Below are 24,156 nucleotides of genomic sequence, written 5' to 3'. Positions count from 1 at the left end.
CTGTTTACAAGTTGCTGGACGTTGGGCAACTCTAACCTCTTGGAGCCTTAGCTTGCACACCTGAGAAATGGGGAGAACAGTCCTGGCTATTCATACGGCTCTGACATGGCTGGCACACTGCAGGGGCCCAGCTGGGGCACACCCTGGAGGGATAGTCCCTGGCTATGGGGCAGGCGTGGACCCTCTGAGGGGAACTGTGGGGCCTCCATGTCCCCCCCAGGCCTGTCCCCCCAGCCCCTGTGGTTTGCCTAGCAACACCCGCCCTGTTGAGCTTGCCGTCTTTTGGCCTAAAATTAGCTCACAAATTCCTTGGCTGCCTGGTTGGTGCTTCCAACCGACAATTCAAACCAGATGTTTCCAGCTGTCGGGGGCCCTTCCCCCATGGCCAGCGCCTGCGTGTGCCCCGGGGAGGTCGGACCCTACCCAGGAGAGATCAATCCGCGACACGCACTCAGGGGCCCCGGCAGCAGGACAGCGGGAGCGGGAGCCAGCCTGGGCCTCTGGGCTCACCCCTCCAAGGATGGCGGCCTCCTCGCCGGCTGACCTGCTGGTGGGTGAGGGCCGGGGCGGGTAACTGCTCTGCCCTTTTCCATCCAGGAAACTTATGCAGCACCTGCTGTATGCCAGGCCTCTGTATTCGCTGCTGTCCAATGCTGTGAGGAAGATTGTCAGTCCGAGGTGCCACCTGTGTTGCTGTTGTTATTATTAGTGTATGTATTTAGTGCCAGGTACCAAGGCTCACTGCATTCTCACAGTAACCCAAGGAAGTGAGTGTTACTATTGCCCCCATTTTACAGATGAGGGAACTGAGGCCCAGAGTGGTGGGATGACTTAGCCCAAGGTCACCCAGCTCTGAAGCAGCAGAACCCAGAGGTCCCTGAAGGGCAGGTGGTCTCAGCTCACTCTAGGTGTGTTTTGCCTCCTTGCTGTCACCCCCATGTGGCCCTGTCCCTCCTGGTGGATGGATCTGGGGGGTGTGGAAGACCCTCTCTGTCAGGCTGTCCCTGGGCTCAGGTGCAGAAGGCTGACTCGTGGCAGCTGCCAGGAGAGGTGGTTCATTAGGGAGCCCCGGGAGCCAAGTTTCTGGTCCCAGCTGAGTCAGAAGCCAGTGGCCAGGGGAGAGCTGGGGATCTGCATGGGCTTCGCAGGGGCTTTATGTGGAGCCCCTTCCCCTCCCCAGAGGTGGGACCCAGAGCCCTCTCTTGGTGAGGGTCCTCAAGAGAAAGGGTACATGTGTGCGTGTGGCATCAGGGATAAAGAGGAGAGGGGACTGATGCCTGGGGAGGAGAGGCTTTCACACACATGGGGAACCATGGTTGGCCTTCACTCATAGAGCCAAAGCCCCTGCAAATGCAGGGGCCCGATCTGGACCTGGTGCCCTCTGACCTCACTTCCTCCTACTCTCTCTTCGCTCACTCACTCTGCTCCAGCTTCATCGGACACTTCTTTTCCACGCCTTGAAAATGCCAGGCGCCCCCTACCTCAGGACCTTTGCACTTGCTCTTCTCTCTGCCTGGACCACTCTTCCTCTGATCATCTCCCTGACTCACTCTCTCACATCCTTCAGGTCTTTGCTTGAACATCAGCCTTTCCCTGCTTTATTTTCCCCCATACCCCTTACCAGCATCTTCCATACTGTATATAATTACCAAGTTATCTTTTTAATCATTTTCCAGTCCCACTAGAATGCAAGCTCTGTGAGGACAGGGATTTTCATCTGTGTTGTTCTCTGCTGTAGCCCCAGTGCTTGGAAAGTGTCTGGCACATAGTATGTGCTCAATAAGGATTTGCTGAGAGAGAGAGAGAGAGAGAGAGAAGGAAGAAAGAGAAGGGGAGGATAGGAAAGAAGAAAGAAGGAGGGGAGAAGAGGAAAGATGGGAGAGAGGGAAGACGGGACAGACGATCTCAGTGTAAAGTGAGGGGACAGAGAGCAGGAGACACATGAGATGATGTACTGTTTGAGTGACTTAGGGGCCCTGAAGTCCAGCTCCAAGCCCTCCCCACTTTGCCCCTCTGCTCAAAGACAGGCAGCCCCCCCAACCCAGTTCCAACGGTGCTGCAAAGGCAGTTCAGAAGAATCATCTCAATTCCTGCTCGTGATGGAGGGTGGGGCTGGGCAGCGGGGGCTCCTGGGCAGTGCCCGCCCGAGGGCACCCCGTGGGCAGCTGGCAGAGCAGGAGAGCAAGGCCAGGTCTGCAGCCGGTGGTGCGTGTTTACATTCCTGCCCTCCGAGATGGCTCCCATGTGGGGTGCGCGGAGCTGCTCCTTGCACAGGGCCCTGGGGAATGTAAATGTTTACAAGGCAGCGTGCAGCTGGCCAGGCCACCATGGCCACAGGAAGCCAAGGATCCTACTGGCTCTGGTGTCCCCCCCACCCCCGCCCAACAAAAAAGAGAGAGATGCAGTGTTCTTAATTTTTAAAGAAAACTTTGAGTCATAACCTACGTAAAGCACGACCATCTGAAGTGCACAGCTTGATTTTTCTGTGTGCACGTGCCCACATAACTGCCACCCAGACATTGTACCTCTGCAGCCCCAGAAGTTTCCTTTGTGTCTCTTTCCAGTGAACACCCCCCAAGGGTAACTGCTTTTCTGACTTCTGTCCCCATAGCTTAGTTTTGCCTTTGTTCTAGAACTTCCTGTAAATTGAATCACCCACTCTGTGTTCGACTGGGTCCATTTCTTTTGCTTGGTGTGTCTATGAGATTCATCCAAATTGTCCACCTCCCATCTTTTCCTTCCACTGGGGGAAAGTGTCCACTGCACGGACCACAGTCTGTTCATCCATTCTCCTGTTGGTGGACATTTGGGTAGTTGCCAGGTTTTTTTGCTATTACGGATAAAACGACTATGGACATTTTTGTCTTCGTGTGAATGTGTGTTTTCATTTCTCTTGGGGAAATACCGAGAGAAGAAGAGCTTGCTTCTTCTCTCATCTGGCAAGCACATGGTTAACTTGATAAAACCCACCAGACTGTTTTCCAAAGTGGCTGTGATATTTTTCTCCCCCCGTGGTGGTAGGTTGTTCGCTCGGGTGGGCAAACAAGTCGGAAATTCACTTAGAATCACAGAGCGAGAGAGGTTGGAGGAGCCTCCACTGACCCTTCCTGGTGCAGGAAGGGAAACTGAGGCCCAGGTCACACAGTGCATGAGGGGCAGAGCCAGGAGCGAAGAAGGCAGGTCTCTCAATTTCCAAGCTCGAATGACTCCTTGGTGAGAACCGATCAACACCCCGTCTGGATTCCCTGGAAGAGGCCTCGTGCCAAGCCCTTTTCCACCACAGGGCCTTTGCATGTGCTGTTTGTTTCCTTGGCCCGGGAAACTGTTCCTCCTGCTCCCTGAGTGCTTGATTCCTCTTATCCTCAGATGTCAGTGCTGATACCTCTTCCAGGAAGCCAGCGCTGACCATAATTGCTAAAATAGCTGCCCGGACACCTGCCCCTGCCCCTTCCCAAGCTATTTCCTGTCTCCTCGGCCTTTTTATCTCCTTGATAGCATTTTGCAGTGTTAGGTTGTCTTTCTGAATTGCCAGCTGACTTGCTTCTCAACTGTCTCCCCTGATAGGAGCTCCCTGAGACAGAGCAAAATTATGTCAGTGAATCCCCTCCCTGGGCCTCAGTTTCCCCATCTATAACATGGTCGGGTTGGACTAGAGTCATTCAGCCAGTGGAGGGGCATTTACTGAGCACCTACTGTGTTCCAGGCACTGGTGCTGGGGATACAGTGACAGAAAAAGCCCTCGTTCTGGACCAGAGAAGCTGACAGTCTAGAGGCACATGGAAACAGGTTTTTACAGGCCAGTGTACTCTAGGCAGGGAACCGGGGGTGCAGGAGCATAGAAAAAGCTGCTGATCTCCCTCCGCAGAGGCTGGGGTTCAGGGAGGACTTCGTGGAGGTGGTGATGACTGAGCTACAAGATATGCAGGTGGGTCAGGCACGGGGGCCCGTGGAGGGCAGCACTTCAGGCAGAGGGAACAGCCCGAGCGGAGGTGCATCAGCATCTGTCTCATTCGCAGCTCTCTCTGGGCCCAGCACAGTTCCTGGCACATGGAGACACTTGGGAAAGAGCTAGGGAATAAAAGAACATGTCTCGTTTACAGATGGGGAAACTGAGGCCTGGGGAGGTTTCACACACACTCTGCCTCCTTGGAGCCCCCGACTGGAGGCCTCTGCTCCATGGGTGTCCCTCTGAAGGCCAGGCCTGTGCTGTGATGGAGCTGCAGCCTGGGCCTCTCAGCCACATGAAAGGCTTGGGATATTTTTGCCCGGAGAGCAGGCCCCAGTGGCTTTGGGGGCTGTATAATTAGAAGTGGCTCTGAGCCCACAAGAGGCTGGAGCTGGGGGCTGCGGTGGGCCAGGCGGCCCGCCCCAGGCTCAACCCGGGGAGGACTCTGGCAGAGACTCAAGTCCGGGTGAGGTTTTCCCTCCTCCTCGGCCCTGGCTGTTCAGCGGGGTTGGGGGGAGCACGGTGGGCACAGGGTGGGGTCTCTGAATCGTTTCAAGGCTGGGCAGACGACCCATTGCTCTCTGCCTCTGAACATACAGGTCGCAAGCGAGTGGCCCGGCCCCCTCCATGCCCCAGGCCTGCCCTTGCCTTGGAGCCATGGTGCTGCGGGCTGTGGGGGTCACCCGGGCCAGACCCCGCAACAGGTCCTGGAGCTGGAGAATGTGGACCGTGATTCCCTCAGGACGGATGAGGAGTGGCTGGAGCCTGGGAATGTGAGAGTGGAGGGCAGAATGGTCATTAACATGGCATCAAGCATTTATTGAGCATCTACTCTGTTCCAGGCACTATCCTAGATGCTGGAGTTATGGCGGTATGCAAAACAGGCAAAGTTTCTGGACCCCATACACCTAGTTCATCTATTCAATAATCTTCAGGAGCTGCTCTGAAGGTGCTGGGTTCCCGTCTACCTCAGGGCCTTTGCATGTGCCATTCTCACTACTGGAATCCTGTCACACCCTTGCCTTCCTAAATACCTCCTCATCTTCACGAGTAACTCTACTTTCACCTCCTCATGGAGGTCCCCAGGAGCTCCAGGACCAGACTAGTCCCCCCAGACTGGCCTCCCATAGCCCCAGAAATGCCCCATCCCAACTCTTAGCTCAGTTTGCAGTCAGATATTCATTTTTTGTTTACTTGCTTATTGCAGGTCTCCTCTCTTGGTGCCTGTGTTTGCTCATCACTGTTTTCCAGGGCCTGACACTGGGCTGGGTGTAAAATCAATGCTCAAGAAATGTTTGTAGAATGAATAAAATTTAGAAGGTTACAGCATTGGAATCTTACCGCTGGCAGGCTTGTGGTGGGCATCTAGACTGACCCCACATTTAGCTGCAGCCCAGAGAGGGGCAGAGGTTTGCCCAGCCACCCACAGCTGATGCATGAGGGGGGGTTGGAACTCAGGGATCCTTCTTTCTGCCATCAGTGACCGACATTTCGCTCTTCTGTACTCAGGTAGAAAGTTGAGATGTTTGGCTTAAGTGTGTCTTTGTGTGTGTGTGTGTGTGTGTGTGTGAGAAACATGGTCTGAAAGCACTTTAACGGGGTCACCAGCCTGGCAATTTCACTTCCAGCTAAGACACAGAAGGGCTGGTGAAGAAGCAAGGGCTCTGATCCCCAACATGCTGTTGGATCCCAGGTAGGTCATGCCGCCATGAACCTCAGTTTCCACATCTGTTGAATGGGCTTTGCTTACTCATTCACCTCTCTCCCCCCAAGGTCTTCTGGAACCCGCTGGGTTTGAGGCACAATGATAGGCTCTATGGGGGGAGGAAAACCCAGTGCTTTGGAGGGTGGAGGATTCCAGCCAGCTCTGCAGGGAACAAGTAATCATAGGCAACCGTGGTGTGAGAGACAGAATAATGCCCTCCCGCGCACCCCCCCACCAAAGATGTCCACATCCCAATCCCTCGAAACTGTAATATGAGTATGTCACCTTACCTGGCAAAACGGATTTGCAGGTGTGATTAAGTTAAGGCTCTTAGGGAACTGATCCCGGATTATCTGGGTGGGTCCAGTAGCATCACAAGGGTCCTTAAAAGTGGAAGAGGGATTGGAAGAGAGAACCAGAGAGGTGGCAGCGTGAGAACTCAGACCCTGCAGCTGACTCTGAAGATGGGGGAAGAGGACTGTGAGCTGATGAATGCAGGCAGCTTCTAGAAGCTTGAAAAGGCAAAGACTCAGATTCTCCCTGTGAAGACTCTGGGAAAAACAGAGCCCGGCCGACACCTTGATTTTCACCCAGTGAGACCCATTTCTGACTTCCAGCTGCCAGAATGCTAAGATAATAATGGTGTGTGGTTTTAAGTCACCAAATTTGTCATAATTTGTTATAGCAGCTGTAGGAAACTTATACACTTGGCACCTGGCCAGTGCTTTTGTATTGTCCAGCACGTTTACACCCTCTGACTCCTGATTTTCCCAGCAGCCTTGTGAACAGAAGAAATTCTCTATCCTCATTTTACAGATGATGAAAGAGGCTCCCCATGGGGCAGGACCTGGTGAAGGCAGACCTAGAACCTGGGGCTCTCTGTCTCCGGTCTGGGACTGCTCTGGCCCCAAAGGAGGAACACAGAATGGGACCGCAACTTAGTCTGGGGCCTCTGGGCCACCCGTGCTGGAAGCAGGCCCTCTTCAGGTTGGTTGTACCTCTGCCCCTTGATCTCTTGGGATCCGATTCCCCTCAGCCCGCAGACTATTGGGGCAGGGGCTCCTCCTCAGGCGGTGGGCCCTGGGGCAGGTCTGGCCGCTCCTGCTCACCTGCCATCTGGTCTAAGATGGGGCTGGGACACCCCCTGGCCATCTTCAGGAGGGCTCAGCTGTTACAACATGTCTGTGGGCGGCCACTTGCCCCAGGGGGCATGTGAGCACATGAGTGTGTGTGTCCATCGGTGGACGGTTCCCCATTCCCTTAGGATGCAAGGTTTGGGGTGATCTCAGAGAAGATGGGAAATTTTCTGGTTTTATTTTCCAAACAGCTGCCCCTTCTTTGAGCAGGTGGGTCGTGGCTGCTGGGACCACAGAAGGGAATAGTTACAACCTAGGGCCCTGGTTCCTAAAGGGTGGTCATGATCTGTTCGTTCACGCACTCCCCCTGCTCCAAACCTTCACTGGCTCCCTACTGCCTCGTGGATGAATGCCATTCTGAGACTTTAGCCCTGCCCTGGTGACTTCTCCCACCCTAATCATCAGCTCCTCCCTTTCGTCCACTTCATGCTCTAGCCCAGTTTAATTACAGCCCCTTGTCCGTGCGTGGCGTTCCCAGCCACCTGCCTTTATGCACACTGGTCCCTCCTCCTGGGATGCCCTTCCTGGGTCTCCTCTTGCTGGGACTCTGCTTATTCACAGCCACATCCTCTAGGGCGACTTCCTTGCCTCTTTCTCTCAGGGGATCTCTCTCCGTCCTGGGCTTCCCCGAGCCCTTGGCCTCTCTCCTGCCACAGACCCATTTCTGTTTTGTAAAAAAATAATTTACATACGTGTGCTTCTCCTTGGAAGTCTGCGAGCTTCTGGAGGGCTGGGCTGTGTCTGATTACCTCTGAAATCTGCTCAGCACAGGGCCTGGTGCTCTACAGGTGTTCATTAAGCATTTGATGGATGAATGAATGAATGGTGCAGGAATGAATGAATGCAAAGGACTACTGTCCCACTGGATTCCTCAGGTCTGCCAGAGGGCCCGGTACCCTGGGTGAGCCTCTTGAATTCACCCTGCCTCACTTTCCCCGTCTGGGAAATGGGGCCACGACTCCTGCTCTGGCCATTCCATTGGGGTATCACAAGGCCACAGATCTCACAATGTTAGAGCCATAGGGAACCCAGAGGGCTTCCCACCCACCCCTGCGAATGGGGAAACAGGCCTGCCGAAGGAAAGGGCCTGACCAGGGCCAGACAGTGGGTGCCAGGACTCGCTCCCTGCCTCAGGCCTGACCCTCCACGCATCCCTTAAACGCAGCCCAGCTCCCACTCTGCACTCTGAGCCTCGGAAAACCTGAGTCACAGCTGGAACCAAGTGTGGGGAATTTTCCTCCTCATTTTCAGGGACCTCGGAACCTCCCTGACCTCATCCCCTTCAGAAGGGGAGGCAGGATCCCAGCTCTCTGGGCCGTGGGCGTGGGCGCTCCACAGCACGGCCCTGTCTGTGTGTCTGTCGTCCTCAGACTGCCCTGGGGACCGGTGGTCAGGGAGGAAGTGCCCCATCTGGTGTCCCCGGGGCGTGGAGGGGACGCCCACGGGCGTGAGCAAGGGGGGGACTGTGTGTGGCCGAGCTTGGCCCCGCCCCTGCCCCTGTCCCCACCCCAAACCCACTTAATGAAATCAAGCTGGCCCCGCCGAGGGGAGGGAGGGAGGCGGGAGGAGGCGGGAGGGAAGGGGCGGGCGGGCGGCAGCCAGAGCCGCGGCCACAGGGCACTGCCACGGACTTGCTCTGCTCCAGCTGGCGGGACACCCTGTGTCAGGAGGCACTGGTGAGTCCTGGGGGCCCCTCCTCTCTCCAGGGAGCCTGGTGTGTCTTGGAGTTTAGGGGGCCAGTGTGAGTGCTTTGGGGGGCTTCTCTAAGTATGTGTGAGCTTTGGGGCTGTGTTGCATGCTGCCTACTTGTGCGTGATCTGCGCTAAGGGGGCGGGTGGCGGGATGTGTGTGCACCCTGGACGCCGCCCGAGTGCCGTGCTGGGTTGGCCGGAGTGTGGGTTGTGTGCAGTTGTGTGTGGGCAGTTGGGGTCTTGCTGCAGGGGGTGTGTTGTTCTTGGAGAGTGGGCACCGGGGTAGGTGCTCCCAGGGTCTGCGGGCGGGCGCTATGGATGGGGGTGGTCCCGTCTGTGGGGATACACGGGGGGCGGTCAGGGGGTGCACATGTGCACACGTTGTCAGAGAACCAGCCCGTTGTGTGTCCACGTGTGTTCTCTGTGTATCTGTGCTGGTGGGCAATCTGGGGTGTCGAGATGTTATGCGTCTGTGTCTTTGTGCCTGTGTTGTGTCTGTGTATTGTGTGCCCGTGCTGCTGCTGCTCTGCGTGTGTGTGTGTGTGCGTGTGTGTGTGTGCGTGTGTGTGCGTGTGTGTGTGTGGATTTTGAGCCTTCAGGACCCCCGTCCCTCCCCAGGTCTCCCATCCAAGGGGCCCAGGTCCCTGTCCTCGGCTGCCCTGGAGCAGGGGTGCAGAGCTTCAGCCAGAACCCCTCTCCACAAGGCCACTAATTGAAGCCAGGTTTTTGTGGGCCACCCCTCCCCCGCTGGCCACCAGTCTCTGAATGGGGGTGGGGCAGCCACTCTGGCCCATCAGTCTCAGGTTCTGGGGAACTTGGCCTTAGGGATGGATTTGCCTCATCTGCCTATTCCTGACCTCAAGTGGGGATATCACATTTGAAAACAATAAACTCTGAGTGAGCTGGGCTCTGAAGAGAGTCCCTGCTCCCAGCCAGGAGTCCTGGATAGTCACGTGGTGCCACTAATTGCCATCTACACTGTGCCAGCCACTGCTATTTCTTGTCCTAACAATAGTCCAGGAAGGTGGCCTTATCCCCGTTGTACAGATGTGGAAACCGAGGCTCAGAGAGGTGATCTGCCTGGCCTCAAGACACACAGCTGGGAAATGACCTCCTCCCAGGTATTCGGAGCCGCCTCTCCAGTCAGGCTCTGCCCTGACTGGCTGTGCAACCCTGGACAGGCCTTTCCCAGTGTTGGGCCTGGGTTTCCTCTTGGGTTAAACAAGAGGGGATGGCCTGACCCCACCTCTTAACGGCCTGTGAGTTTCCACATCCTGGAAAAAATGAGGACGCAGGGAGGAGGTGGGGGCAGCTGACGGGCAGAACGATCATTTCAGAGCAGCCCAGGCCAGGGTACCCATTCTACAGATAGAAGACTGAGGCCCAGAAGGGTCATGGGGCTCGTCAGGCAGGGTCACACAGCCATCTCCTGTGAGGCCTGGCCGGCTCCCCGCACTTTGCCTGCACCTTTCCCCCGGAGCCCTGAGGGGAGGGTTGTGGTGGGCGTGAGGGACTCTGAGAGTCGGGGTCTCAGCCTTTAAGATCCAGAGGTAGTTTGTGTGGCCTCTTTCCTTATCCTCTGCCCCTGCCCCCAAGGATCCAGGGGAAAGGAGGACTTCTCTCTGTCCGACTCACTGCCGCACATTCGTGTGTGAGCGTGTGTGTGTGTGCGTGTGCGTGTGTGTGTGTGCGCACGTGTCTGGTCCTGGATTCCTCACTGGCCACTCAACAAGATTTCACTCAACGAGGTAAAAAAGTTGCTCTTTCCTGGAGAATGGCGGGAGACAATGAGCAAATTTACACATCAGGTGAGGATAATCATCATTTGTGACTTGGGGTGGGAAAATGTTGGCTGGTCCTGCATCTCTGCTGGGGTAGAAATTTGGCTGCTTCTGAATTTCACCTTCCCTCGGGGAGCAGCTGCTCTGCACCAGGCACTTTCTGAACGTGATCTCATCCGGTCCTAACAGCTCAGTGGGGCAGGCCCTGTGCTCACCTCCTCACCCTGCCCCCAGTTTACAAATGGGGAAAGTGAGGCCCAGAGGGGCCGGGCAGCCAAGCTAGACCCAGATGGAGCTAGGATTCTAATCCTGGCCTAACCGGCCTTATCACTCTGCTGCTTGCGGAGCTTCAGTACAGAAACTTCACAGCCGTCCCCCCAGGAAAGGCCCCTGGTCTTCAGGCCCCACTGGTCAGAGTTGCCGTCTATGGTGAGAAGTTTCAGCTGCCGCCATGAAAGGTCTCTCCCGGGCTTGACACAAGGCGGAAGGCAGGGAGGTGACTGGCAAGAGACAAAACCCCCCAAGATCAAAGCTGTTTGTAGGAACATTTGCTAACAAGTGTCAGAGAGTGGAGGGCCCAGGAAGGCTCCTAAACTTTGTGGAACATCTCAGATCCTGGTTCCAGCTGACAAGTGATGTCAACCAGTGATGGAGCCCATTCCTGGGCCAGCCTTAGGCACACGAGAGAGAGTGTGCTGGGTGTGTGTGTGAATTCTCAGAGTCACAAAGAAGAAGGTTCAAATCCCAGCTCTGACACTTAGCATCTGTGTGTCCTTGGGCAGGTGCCTGTCTGTCTCTGAACCTCTGTTTCCCCATCTGAAAAATGGAGACAATGTTAGTGCCCAGGGCTTCTTTGGAATTGCACCCACAAAAGGGGCTCAGATGAGTAACCCGTGATAAAAGTACACGGTGACCAACTCATTTAAAATGAACCCCTGGGTGAGTGTTGCCTCATTTGATGTCCTGGGAATTATCTTTTGTGTTTTGCCATCTGAGCCACTTTGTCCAAATTCGTGTCACATCAGGAGGCCCCAGGTCACTTGGAACAAGCCACTCAGTGGCCCCGTGTCATTCCTACAACATCTTCTGAATCCCCAAGTCAGCGTGAGTTGGTACTATCACCCACTTTACGGAGCTGGGCCTGAGGCCTGGGCACTCAAGGGGACCTGCCGTCAAGATGTTGGGCACCTGACTTCCTGCTCCAGCCCAGGAACTCACTGTGTGGCCTGGGGCCTGCCCCTTGCCTTCTCTGGGCCTCTGTCTCCCCATTTCCATCCCCTGGAGAGGGCACCTCAGTCAGGGGATCGTGAGGCTTTTCCATCTTGGCACTTGTAGCCCCAATCAGAGTCCTGGGCCCTCTTCTGGGTCGGGCAGAGGCTCTCAAGGGGTAGCCTGGGGGGCGCAGGAAGGGGTTCCTGGGTTTGTCTGAGAGGCCAGGCTGACTCACACTGGCTGGGAGATGTACTGCTTTAGAAGCCGGACTCCTCCGTAAAGCTGGGCCATAAGGAATTTATTAGTCAGCCAGGCTGTCTGGGCCGGGGAGGGTCTGGGGGGTTCACGTCGGGAGCAACCTTCCAGCGGGGGGAGGGAGGTGCGGGGTTCATCTGGATCCCATTTGGTGGCGGCCATAGGACTTAGGCTCCAGCTTTGTTCCAGGCACGAGGGTTCCCTCTGGGCCTCCAGGCCCTGCTTTGAGCCTTGAGGTGGGGGTTAGCCATGGGGCACATGCTCACACAGGCCTCTGCTGAGCTCAGAATCTGGATGCTTCAAAACCTATGAATCTTCCAGAGACGGGACCGCAGAGGAGCTGGGAGCAGCGAGGATGGCTTCCCAGAGGAGGGGGTCAGCTCTCTCAGTTACTCACTGAGCCCTACCATCCTCTCTCCCTCCGTGCCTGCATCCAAACCCCAGCTCTTCCTTAGCAAGTCACTTAATCCCTCTGAGCCTCAGTTTCCTCACCTGGAAAATGGGGAGAATGTAGTACCTGCCCTATTGGGCAGTTCTCAGGATTCAATGAGAAATTCCATGTAAGAAATGTAAAATAGTGCCTGGCACATGGCAAGCAATGAAAGGGTAAGTTCTTATTCATTCAGCCAACTCCATCAAGATGTGTTTATTGAGCACTTGCTGTATACCAGGTATGATGCAAAACCCTGAGGGTGCCGAGATAAATAAGATTTAGCCCTTGCCCTCCGGAAGCTCAGAGTGAAGTCGGGGGGACCAGTGTAAACCCCGGGATGGGGTCCATTGTATGGTGGGGAGGCTCAGGCCCGGGGAAGGGAAGCGACTTGCTGGAATAGGTTCTGTGTCGGCCGCACCTCTTCAGGGTCCCCTGAGCCTGGGGTCCCAGCCTGACGTCTCTCCTGCCTCGCTTCCCCACAGGTTCCAGGCAACATGGTTTCTGCGGCAGCCCCCAGCCTCACTGTGTCTCTCCTGCTGCTCCTGCGGGTCCTGCCCGTGGCGTCCTACTCCGTGTCCCTGCAGGCCACCTTCCTGGAGGACACAGGGGGCAGCGGGGAGGCCGAGGGCGCGTCGGCCTCCTCCCCGAGCCTCCCGCCGCCCCGGACCCCAGCCCTCAGCCTCACGTCGGTGGGGCCCCAGCTCACGCCCCTGGCGGGCCCCAAGCCCCCCACCAACTTCCTGGACGGCATCGTGGATTTCTTCCGCCAGTACGTGATGCTTATCGCCGTGGTGGGCTCGCTGGTGTTCCTGCTGATGTTCATCATCTGTGCCGCTCTTATCACCCGCCAGAAGCACAAGGCCTCTGCCTACTACCCATCATCTTTCCCTAAGAAGAAGTACGTGGACCAGAGTGACCGGGCCGGGGGCCCCCGGGCCTTCAGCGAGGTCCCCGACCGGGCCCCTGACGGCCGGCCCGAGGAGGCCCTGGATTCCTCTCAGCAGCTCCAGGCTGACATCCTTGCCGCCACCCAGAACCTCAAGTCTCCCGCCAGGGCCGCCCCGGGCATGGGAGACGGAGCCAGGATGATGGAGGGCAAGTTGGAGGAAGAGGAGGAAGGCAGCCAGGAGGCAGACCAGGAAGCCCAGGGACATGGGGTCCCGGCAGAGAAACCAGAGGTGCCGCCAGAGGAGCCCTGCTCAGCGCAGGCGGATGGGGCTCTGGCAGCCGCTGAAGGTCAAGGGGAGCCAGAAGCAGCTCCCTCATTAGCCCTCGAAGCTGGGGGCCCAGCTGGTTCCCTCGAAAACCCCTGTGCTTGCGGCAGTGTCCCCCCCAGCATCTAACAGGCCTCTAGGGCTGCCGGCCCTGATTGTCGGACCCCTGGTGGTCACCTCTTTGGGCACAGAAAGGTCCTCGGCCCTGACCGTGCTCTGACACCCCCTACTCGGCCACTCCCCACTGCAAATCCCGGCATGTCTGATCCTACTACAGCAGGCAGAGATGCTGGTCTCTGTTCCACCCTCAGGAATCTCATCGACTTCGAGAACATTTGTCCCTGCAGCCCCAAGGGCTACATCCCAAAGTACAGCTCCTCTGGGGAGATGGAGCTGAGGATGTGTCCCCATCACAGGCACGTCCGCTGGGAAACATATGTCTCAGGTCCCTTGTGACAATGCAAACATCGCTGCTTTCCATTGAGGTAGGAAAGAGAAACAGAATAACTAGGAGTTTTGGAAGAGTTTGAACAGATGGGAGATGCAGAGGGGCCTGGGGTTGAAGCAGGTAGAGGTACCGCAGAAGATCAGTCAGGAAGCTTCCGTGAGGGGTCCTGCACCGATCACGACAGGTTCCTAAGTGAGCATTTCCCAAACTGGGTTCCCTGGAAGAAAGATTTTGAGGTCCAGTGAATGAATTGAGGAAACATTGCTTCTCTGCTCTGCGTACCCCTCTTGGAGCCCCCCAAGGCTCTGACAAGTCCCACAGTAAAGGTGCCCATGGAATCTGATTTCGCTTAGCCTTTCCCAAAAAGCTTTTGGCCGCGGAGTACTTTTGTTTTTGTTTTACAGCTACAGAGTAAAATCCTGAAGAGAACACTCTGGAAGTTAACAGCTCCAGATGTTCTCCAGGGCGCCCCCTCCCCAGTTCCTGGTTGGTCCGGGGTGAAGGCTGTGGAGGTGGAGGCTCAGCTTCTCAGGGGCTGCCTCTCATCCTGCTACTGCGGGCATGGGGCAAATGAATTGAACTTTCTTGCCAGGGCCCCAAGGCAACCTAGAAGTGGTGGGGGGCAGGGCTGTGTGTGAGGGGACCCCACTCTGGGGGAATCTGAGGGGATCAGGGAGGGTTTCCAACAGGCTGGAGCAGGGGGGCCCTGACCCCCTGCCCTTCACACACACACACACACACACACACACACACACACACACACACACACACACACACACACACACACACATCTGGCAGCCTGTGCCCATAGCATTCTTTAGTCTTCGACAAGGGAGCCTGAGCTCCGTCCTGATTTGGGGAGGCTCTGGGGGGGGTTCCTCTTCCCCATCCCTCCGTCCGCCCTCCCCCCAACCTCTGCACAACTCTCCAGGTGCTGGGATATAACAAACTAGCACAATAAACCTTTATTCTGGCCTGAGCGTCACTGGTTTTCTTGGGGCGGTAGCGGGGGAGGAATGAATCTGCTGGGAGGTGGGGAGCATTTCCCCTGGGCTGTTCCATGGGGGTGGGGCAACTTTCTGGGGCCAGGGGCTGAATGGGCAGATTGGTGTGGGAAACGGAGGGAGGGATGGATGCCCTATGGGAACAGGGGCCGGAGCTTGTGCCCCATCAGCCCTGGGCTTGTGGCCACAGAGGCAGGTTCCACACATGCCTCTGCTACTTACTGTGTCTGCAGGAGAACCACCACCTCTCCGTTTCCCCCACGGGGCAGTGGAGGGGCTTGGGGCTGAGGTTTCAGTTTCCCCTGACCCTGCAGAGTGGCTAAGGACTGGCCCGGGTCTTAGGGACAATGCCACACTCGCTGCACCCTTGGCCAGTGGTGCGTGAGGCTGGAGGCAGCCCTGGCCTGTGTCTCCTCGCCCACCAGCCTCCTCCTTGCCTTTGATGGCCATCCCTGCGGCCACTGCTCCCCCTCCGTGCTGGAGCTGCCAGCTGGAATCCAGATGCGGCTGGGCTGCGAGCACGTGCTGGATCCCTGGGGTGATGGGGGCAGGGAGGCCATCCTCCTGCAGCCCCTCTCCTCCTCCGACCCCACATCCATCCGGAGGGGGCCGGGGTTTGGGTTTCATAACACACAATGGCCACTGTCTTGCTCAGTAGGGAAGGGCCCTCCCTCTCTCAGCCCAGACAGGCTCCCGCCCAAGAATGTAGGGAGAATCTAAATACAGACACCGAATACCCAGATGCTGTGTGGCTGGGACCAAGTCACTCAACCTCTCTGGGTGGGACTAGCTCTCTCCTTCTTCCTGAACTCCTGCGGGGTCCTAAGCGCTGGGGTGTGGCTGGGAAGTGCACGAAGCTTCCTCATGACAGGCAAAACCCAGGTAAGACAGAAGCGGACACTGGCGATCCCTGGGGAGCAGGCAGGGCGGCATCTCCCAATCAGCAGCTTCCTGGTCAGTGGCTCCCCACTGGTGCCCAGTGGGCCCTCCAGAGAACGTGGAGTGTGTGGCCTTAGCCACAGCCTGTGTCCCCAGGGACTGCTGGGGGGGATAAAGGAGGTGGTCTGAGCCCCAGTGCAGGTGTCAACCTCTCCCTCACCTCTGAGCTTTTACAGCTACTATTCCCTCTGCCTAAGACACCCTTCCACCCGCCTCCTTGCCTTGCTAACTCTCATCTTCTAGCTTCTGGCTTAGATGTCCCCTCCTCCTGGGAGTCTTCCTGGACACCCCGCACCCAGCCTCTCTTCCACAGTCCCCTGGGCTCAAGGATGATAAAAATTGCTTACAATTAAGGGGCATCTGTTATGTGCCAGGCACTGCTCTAAGCAGGGGACATCATTAACTCACGGCAACCCTACGAGGTGGGCAGTGTTATTATCCCCATGTCACAGATGGGGAAACTGAGGTCCAGAGAGGGGAAGTCAGTTGCCCAGGTCACACAGCCAAGATTCCAGCCCTGCAGTCTGATTCTGGAGTCTGAGTTCTCCGCTGGGCTCTACTGCTTTTCTGATGAATGAACAAGTGACTGAATGAAGTAAGCGCTTGGGGAGGGAACAGCAGGGCCCCACTACCACTGAGGCTTAGCGCCCCTCCACTCTGCTCCCACCTCTGTGATGGAGGTACCCAGGAGGGGCCTTTTATGCGCACACATCTGGCTGGCACCAAGCGGGGAGTGAGCCGCGGAGGGAGGCTGCGGTGGGAGCGTGTGTGGCCTGGGCCAAGCGGGGGTGGGGGGGGGGGAAGAATGGGGCTTAAGCGTGTGGGTGAGGGGTTCCAGTGTTCCCAGGGATCCGGGAGGCTGCCAGGGCACGACCAGGCCCCCACTGTCCCAGGGCTTGTAAAGCCACATGGCGGCCCCCAGCCTGGGAGTCTGTCCTGGGGCCAGGCCCGCTGCCGCCGTTGAGGGGGAGAGGGAGGGAGAGCAAAACCACCCCGAGACATGAACCCTAGCTCGTGTTGGAACGGGGCTTCTGGTGACGTGTGGTAGGGTTGGGGGTTGCTGAAGAGCCCTCTTTCCCATGTCCTGCCCTGCTCTGATCGCTTGACAGGCTGGGCATAATCTGGCTGAGGTCATGTGCGGGGTGTGGGCAGGAGGGGCAGAACCCACACTTCCCAGGCCGTCGTGTGCTGAGCACATCATCCTTAGCCTTCTGGGGCGCTCAGAGTGGTTTGGGCTCTGGGGTGAGACCAGTTGGGTCAATGCCAGCTCCACGCTTTCCCGGCTGTGTGACCTTGGGTGAATCACCTCACCTCTCTGGGCCTCTGTTTCCGTGTGTGTAAAGAGAGGATGATCCTACCCCACCTGGCAGGGCTCTCCACCTGCACAGTGGGATTACCTGGGAGCTTTTTAAAATCCTGACTCCTGGACCCCACCTGGACCGATGAAATCATTATGTCTGAGGGTGCGGCCAGGCAGCTGTCACAGCCAAGATTCACAGTCCACGAGGAGAGGGACCTGGGGGTCTGTCCACCACTGTCTCCCTATCACTCAGCACGGTGCCTGGCACATAGCAAGTGCTCCGTGTGTGTGTGCATGTGTTTAAGGCTGAAGGAAGGCATCGTGCCCGCACATCCATAACCACATTTAACCCTCCCCACACTCTTTACAGAGAGAGGAGCAATATCATTACCCCCATTATACAGATGAGAAAACTGAGGCTCAGAGGGGTGTAGTGACTTGCCTGAGGTCACACAGCCGGGCATAGCTGGGATTCGGACCCAGGTCTGTCTGGTTTCTCAGCCTGGATTCTTCAGCGCTGAGGCTCCTACCTCATTTTAGAACTTTGTGGTCCAAAAGTAGAGCCCCTCTGCTGATGGTAGGGTGGGCACGTGCGTTTTGTATCCATTGCATTTCATCTTGGGTCCCCCTTCTTTGTTCCAACCCCACCCTGCCTCCCGGGGTGATGACGGTGACTGCCCAGTGGCTGTCTCTGTTTTCATTCATAGACACTTGGAATCATCCAGTTTCCCTTCGTTGGGATTAATTAAAACTCTGGATTCCAAGGTGGCCCAGGAGCGAGTAGCAGGGTCCTAGATCTTTTGTTTTCCAACCGTAATTCTTTAATGAGCACCTACTCTGTGCCAGGTATTGGGGAGAAACTGTTAACAAAACAGATCTGAGGCTATATTCTAGTGGAGGAGATGAAACTTCATGAAAGAATCATCCAGATGCAACCACAATGATTAATAACAGGAATAGCCGCCATTTAAAAATGGACAGTTATTCACTTCTGGCACTTTACCCATATTACTTTTTACAGCTTTACCGAGGTGTAATTGACACACAATAAAATGCACATATTCAAGTGTACAGTTTGATAATTTTGACATACGTGTATAAAGCCATCACCACAATTAAGATAATGGACATATCCGTCACCCTTTGTAATCTCTCCTTACTGTTCCTCTCCATCTCCCACCCCAGTCCCCAGGCAACTATTGATCTGCTTCCTGTCACTATGAATCATTTTTATTTTCTGGAGTTTTGTATAAATGAACCATAGAGTGCAGTGTGTACTCTTTTTTTTTTTTTTTTGGTCTGGCTTCTTTAACTCAGCATAAATATTTTGAGATTCATTCATGTTGTTTTATCTATCAATATTTCCCTCTTTTTTATTGCTGAGTAGTATTCCCTTGTATGAAAACTTATCTGTTCACCAGTTGATGTATGTTTGGGTGGTTTCCAGCTTTTGGCTATTACAAATAAAGCTATGAACTACTGATATTATTTTACCTCTTCCTCCCAACCTTCTTAATGAGATGATTGTTCTCCCCATTTTACAGATGAAAAAAATGGAGACTCAGAGAGGTCAAGTAATTTATCCAAGGTCACACAGCCAGTAGTTGGAGCATGGAATCTTTTAAAGAGTGAGAATGTTTGAGCTACGTGACTTTAGGGAAACTCTAAAGTTCAGAGAGCCTCAGACCAGCCCCTCATTTTATACTTGGGCATCTGAGGCTGGGTCTCGTCCAGAGCTGGGTGAGAATTTGGGGCTCAAGTGGGCAGTCTTGTGCTGTGTCTGGCTCTGCTCTGCTTTATCCTGGCTCTTCATCTGGTTTGGGGGAAGGATCTGTCTGGAGTGGGATAGGGATTTGACATTTTTTCAGGAGGTTTTAATTTCAGGATTCCTCCGGCTGCTCAGAAATAGCAGGAAGGATTTGGTGCTGGCTCCAGGATCCAGGAGGTTCCCCCGCAGCTGCTCCCCCTCCCCAGGCGGGTGGCAGGGTTTATGGCGGCAGCTGCAAAGTATAAAATAGTCCTGCTCGTAAATCTGCTCTTGCCAGGATCCCTGATGCCAGAGGCCTCTGCGATGCTCAGCATGGAGTCCCACCAGCCGCTGGGGACCTGCAGGGACACTGAGGGTGCCCTGGCAGGTCGGAGGGTCCAGGTTTAGGGTGTCTACCTGCAGCCTCTCCCTTAGGGTTTGGGGAGCCCGACTCAGCTGGAGGGACTGGAGAGGGGAAAAGACTGGGGTTGCACACGGGGGATTGGGGACAGTGACGGAAGGGAGAGGTAGTGGACACGGAAATAAGGAACCAGGAGACCCAATTAAGGGTCCTCCTAGCTGTGTGACTTGGGCATGTCACCTTTTTGAACTATGGGTTCCTCACTTGTAAAGCTGGGGCCACAGCCCTTGCCCTGTCTCCCCACAATACTGTTAGGTTAATAGATGTGAATGCACTTTACAAGGTGCAGGGCAGGGTAGCCTGGTGGTTAGGGGTTCAGATGACCCGGGTTGGAATCTCAACTCTGCCACCTCCCAGCTGTGTGACCTTGGGCAAGTCATTTAACCTCTCTGGGCCTGAGTTTCCTCATCTGTGAAACGGGACCTTGGAGGGTTGGTGGGAGTTGAGTTCATTCCCTTAAAGGGCTTAGAACAGGCCCCCACGAGTGCTCAATGAATGTGAGCTTTTGTTAGCTGTAAACTGTGAAGTGTGGTGCACCACAAAGAGCAAACAGGGAAACTTCTGTGTCTAAAGGTCTGGCTGTTCTGCTAGTTACCTCTTCTCTCCAGGTCTAGGCTTAGAAGCTTCAGAATCATAAGATCAGTGATTCTAGATGCTTGGAACTTTAGAGTCTAAACATCTATTCTTGGGGGGCAGGGCAGAGGATCCTAGAAGGGTTGGTGAAATCTGAGCACTTCCAGCAGCCAGGGAAGTCCCGTGAACTCCAGGGAGGGGGTGACGGACACGGCCAGAGACAGAGACAGGCTGCTGTGGCCCTTTGGGTGGAGAAAAGTCACCCTTATCCTGTGGGCCCCTCTGCAGGGGTTTGGCGACCAGTGGGGGCTAGGGGTCATGCTGCAGCTGTTCCCCCTATCCCTCTGGGGTGCGGTGGCCCCAGCCAGGGCTTGAACGTTGTCTGGCAGGCACGGCTGGAGGCGTGGCTGGCAACACGGGCTGGGGACCCCAGGGACTGGGGCCCATCTGGGGCAGGCACTGGGGCTATTTCTAGGTTGGAAAGGGGAGGGGGACCCAGTGGGATTAATTGCCAGATGACCTGGAACATCTCTCCTCCCCTCTCTGCTGTGTTTCCCTCTATAAAACAAACCAAATGCTTAGACTGGCCAGAAACTCCTTCAGGCACCGTGGGGGAAGGGCAGAAGGTGTCTACATCTCCGAAAGACTGGGGTTCGAATCCCAGCATTCAAATCCCACCTCCAGGCTGCGTGACCTTGGGCAACTTCTGCCCTCTCTCGGAGTCTCAGTGTTTCACCTGTGAAACCACAAGTCCTGACCTGCTGTGAGACTCAGATAAGAAAATGCTGCTTGAGCATGTGGCCCACGTGAGAGACCCCCTGAGCCCCCAAATCTCCCACCTGTGCCCTTCCTCAGGGTTTAAATCCCACCACGAGGGCCTGTTTCCATCACTGCTTCAGCACGCACTGTGTAGCAAGTGTGGCACTGAGCACTTTCTACACACTGCATCCTCACAAAGCTGAGGACGGTACAGATATTATCCACCCTCTACAGAGGGAGGCACGGAAGCTCAGACAGGCCAAGTGACTCGCCCAAGGTCACGCAGCCAGAAAGAACCTGAGCCAGGCTTTGAACGTCCTGTGCTTTTCGTATCCCATAGGAAGTGCTCTATCCACAGCTCCACACGGCCTACAAGCCTATTCATGAATGAATGAGCGCCTGAATGCAGAATAATGGGGTTGGAGGAGGGGGCCCAAAGCCAATGTGTCCAGACTTCCATGTGACCCCACAGCTCAGCAGGTGGCAGGGGCGTCATCACAGCTGCCGGGGGCTGCATCCACTGTGGTGTGCAAGGAGGAAAGGCAGGAAAGAAGGCTTTGACCTCCACGGGCCGCGGAGTCTGGCCCCTCCTGTTCAGAAACTGCGCCTGCGCGCGCCTTGCGTGGGGCGGGCACTCCGCTGGGGGGAGGGTGGCACCCCAGCCCCTTGCGCCACCACCAAGCAGGCGGCCTGTCTCCCCTTCCTACCGAGTGTGCGGAAGGGGGCCTGCGAGCCCACGTGGCCCGGGAATGACCAAGCTGGTCTGTCGAACGCCAGCCAACGCTTTGCTCCTGCCCCAGACGCTGCATGGGGACGACGCCGAGAGGCCACCGGGTCCAGGGTCAAGCTCACAGCCCTGAGCTCTCTGGAGACGTGAACTTGGAGGTGGGGACCCAGGCAGGCACTGGCCCTGGGTCTGGAGCCCCGGGGTGGAGGTCCGGCTCTGCCCACTCCCTGGCTGTGCCGCCTGAGGAAAGTTGCTCACCCTCTCTGGACCTCAGCTGCCTCTCCCACAAAGGAAAGAAGGATGCTTGATCTGGATTTCAGATTCCACCCAGCGGCGGGCCTCGAACTCTGTTCCTGTGTGAGCCATTATTGTCAGCGGCTGGGGGAGGGGCTGCAGGACGCCATTTTTCCTGAAGTAAAAAGAATCACTCAATTCTTGGATGAGAAGATCTTGGAAGAACCTGGCTTTTTTACCCTCTCGAATCCATCCCCAGGGAGATCAACCTCCCCCCACGTTAAGAGACCCCTGGACGAGTTCTCCCAGCTCCTATGACTGTCTCTCCAGTATCTGAGCAAACCCTCAGTCTCAGGAAGCCCTTTTCCATCTAAGGTAAGTTGAGCCGGTTGGGCCCGAGGGCCGATTTCCCCGCAGCCTGGCCCATAGCATGAGCTCTGGCTGGAAGGACCGGGCCAGCCACTGGGGAGCCAGTTAGAGACTCTTCTGAATTTTTCCCCTGGCCTCTCACAAGAGAAGAACATCTCACCTTTGTGCGGATCTGATCTCCACACTGTCTGGTTTTGAGTAGACTGCGGGGAGAGAGAGGGGGGGCCTTTTGGAGGGTCGTACTGCAACATCTACCAAGGTTGTCCATGCCCTTGTCCTTTGCCCCAGAGATTCTCTTCTGGAACCTGCCTACAGAAATACCTGTGTGTGGGCCCTTAGATGGGATGTTGGTGCCAGCGTTGTTTAGAATAAGTGACAAAAAGGGGAACCGCTTATGTGCCCATTGCTGCGGGAGGGTTAAGGAGACGGTAGTCCTGTTGAGTGAGAGGATGTTCAGAGAGGATTTGCTTCTGGGGAAAGGGTCTGGACATAAAAACTATCGTCAACATTTCCCAGTTTGCTTTTCACATAAATGATTTCATGTAAAAAATCACTACGAAGTCGGTTTGATCAGCTTCCTTGAACCAACGAGGGAACATCCCTGCGCAGTAAAATTGTTGACGGATGCGGTACCCCAGGGGCGAAGGGACTTGTCTCACAGCGAGTGAGTTGCGAGAGGGCTCAGGTCCTGGGTCTGGCCTGGCAGCTCATCCTCCTTGTGGTCCGTGTTCTATCTTACGTGAGGGGAAAGGGCGGCCCTGGCATGGGGGACTCACACCTGGGAGTCACCTGTTTGAAGTGTGAGCCCAGACTTCTGCTACCCGGGCTTCAGGCATCCCTAGAACAGAGCCAGTTCAGGGTGCCTCTGGGTCAGGTGTCGGGCAGAGTGGGACCTGGGCGAGCTCGAGAACGGGGATCACAGGCGGCAGAGCTGGACAGCCCTTGAGTCATCACATGTTTCCCAGGCCATCCTGCACGTGGGTGTCTTTGCAGACACCAGGTCCTACTGGGGGGCTTGCCGAGGCAAAGGGTACAAGCATCGCGTTTTCGGAGTTGCTGCCAAGTGGCTTTTCCAAAATGCGTCACCAATTTCCATTCCCATCTTGGTCTAAGGGTGGTTCCGTTTCCCGGCATCCTTGACGACACTGTGAGTTTCCAGTCGAAGAGATGAGAAGTGGTATTCCATTGTTGTTTTCGTTATGGTTCTCTGATTACAGGTAAGAGAGGAACTGTTAACCTCACGGAGTTCCTCTCCTATGAATTACCTGTTTCTATCCTTAGTTTCCACGTGTATTGGTTGGGTACCCACTGATTTTCAGCTTTTTTGAGCTGCAGAATCCTTTGTTTGAACAAACTCTTCCTAGGAATCCTAACTAAGTTAAATGAAAGCAGAGCTGCATCCTGGAAGGGGGGGTGGGATACCCAGAGCGCACCTGTTTGCCCCTTTTCCCCCTCTGCAGGGGCCCCTAGGGCTCAGTGGAGCAGAGTTTGCAAACAATTGGTATAGTACTACCACTCCAGCTACAAATGGGGAAACAGACCCAAAGCCACGCAGAAAGGTAACGGCCAAGTCTGGTCTCCAGCGCAGATCACCTGCCTCTGTCAGTGTTCATTCAAGAAGGATCTCTAGGTAGATGATCCATCCATGAGTGACAGTTTCATCACTTCCTGTCTATGCCCTTCACTTGTTTTTTGTGTGATGCTGGTGGTAGAGGTGGAGATGATGGCGGTGGGGAAGGGGTGGTGGAGGTGATGGTGATAAGGTGGTCGTGATGTTGGTGGGTGTGGGTGGAGATGATGGCGGTGGGGAAGGGGTGGTGGAGGTGATGGTGATAAGGTGGTCATGATGTTGGTGGGTGTGGGTGGAGATGTCGGCGGTGGAGGTGGCGGAGGTGATGGTGGAGGTGATGATGGTGGTGAACATCCTTGCCTTGTTCATCATCTTCACGGGAGTGCTTCCAAAGTTTCCCCGTGAGCATGATGTTTGCTGTAGTTTTCTGGTAAATGTCCTCTTTTCAAGTTAAGGAAATTCCTTCCTATTCTTAGATTGCCAAGATTTTTGAGTTGCAGATGGGTATTGAAGTTTATCAAATGCTTTCCAGTCTCTCCGAAGATGAGACACTTCTTTTCTCTCACCGTGGGGCACTGGATGGAGACATCCCTGGGACAATCTGGGTGGACTGATTTTGCCTCAAGCCCGGAACCTCGCTCTCTCTCGTCCACTTTCCCTGTTCCCTTCTTTCTTTCTCCCTAAACACAGAC

At 55.6% G+C, this 24,156-nt stretch overlaps 1 protein-coding gene across 1 annotated transcript; it reads left to right on the top strand.

Moving 5' to 3' along the window:
- The first annotated feature begins 8,363 nt into the window (after positions 1–8,363).
- On the top strand, positions 8,364–14,795 carry TMEM119 (transmembrane protein 119). The gene is made up of 2 exons (XM_082417590.1): positions 8,364–8,463; positions 12,642–14,795. Exon 2 carries the CDS (start codon positions 12,654–12,656, stop codon positions 13,500–13,502), a length of 849 nt encoding a protein of 282 aa, XP_082273716.1. The 5' UTR covers positions 8,364–8,463; positions 12,642–12,653; the 3' UTR covers positions 13,503–14,795.
- Positions 14,796–24,156: the final 9,361 nt, after the last annotated feature.

This window comes from Balaenoptera physalus (assembly GCF_965194825.1).
Source record: "Balaenoptera physalus genome assembly, chromosome: 12".
NCBI lineage: Eukaryota > Metazoa > Chordata > Mammalia > Artiodactyla > Balaenopteridae > Balaenoptera > Balaenoptera physalus.
The sequence above is the reverse complement of the archived record's forward strand: the minus strand, read 5'-3'. Positions and strand labels throughout refer to the sequence as shown.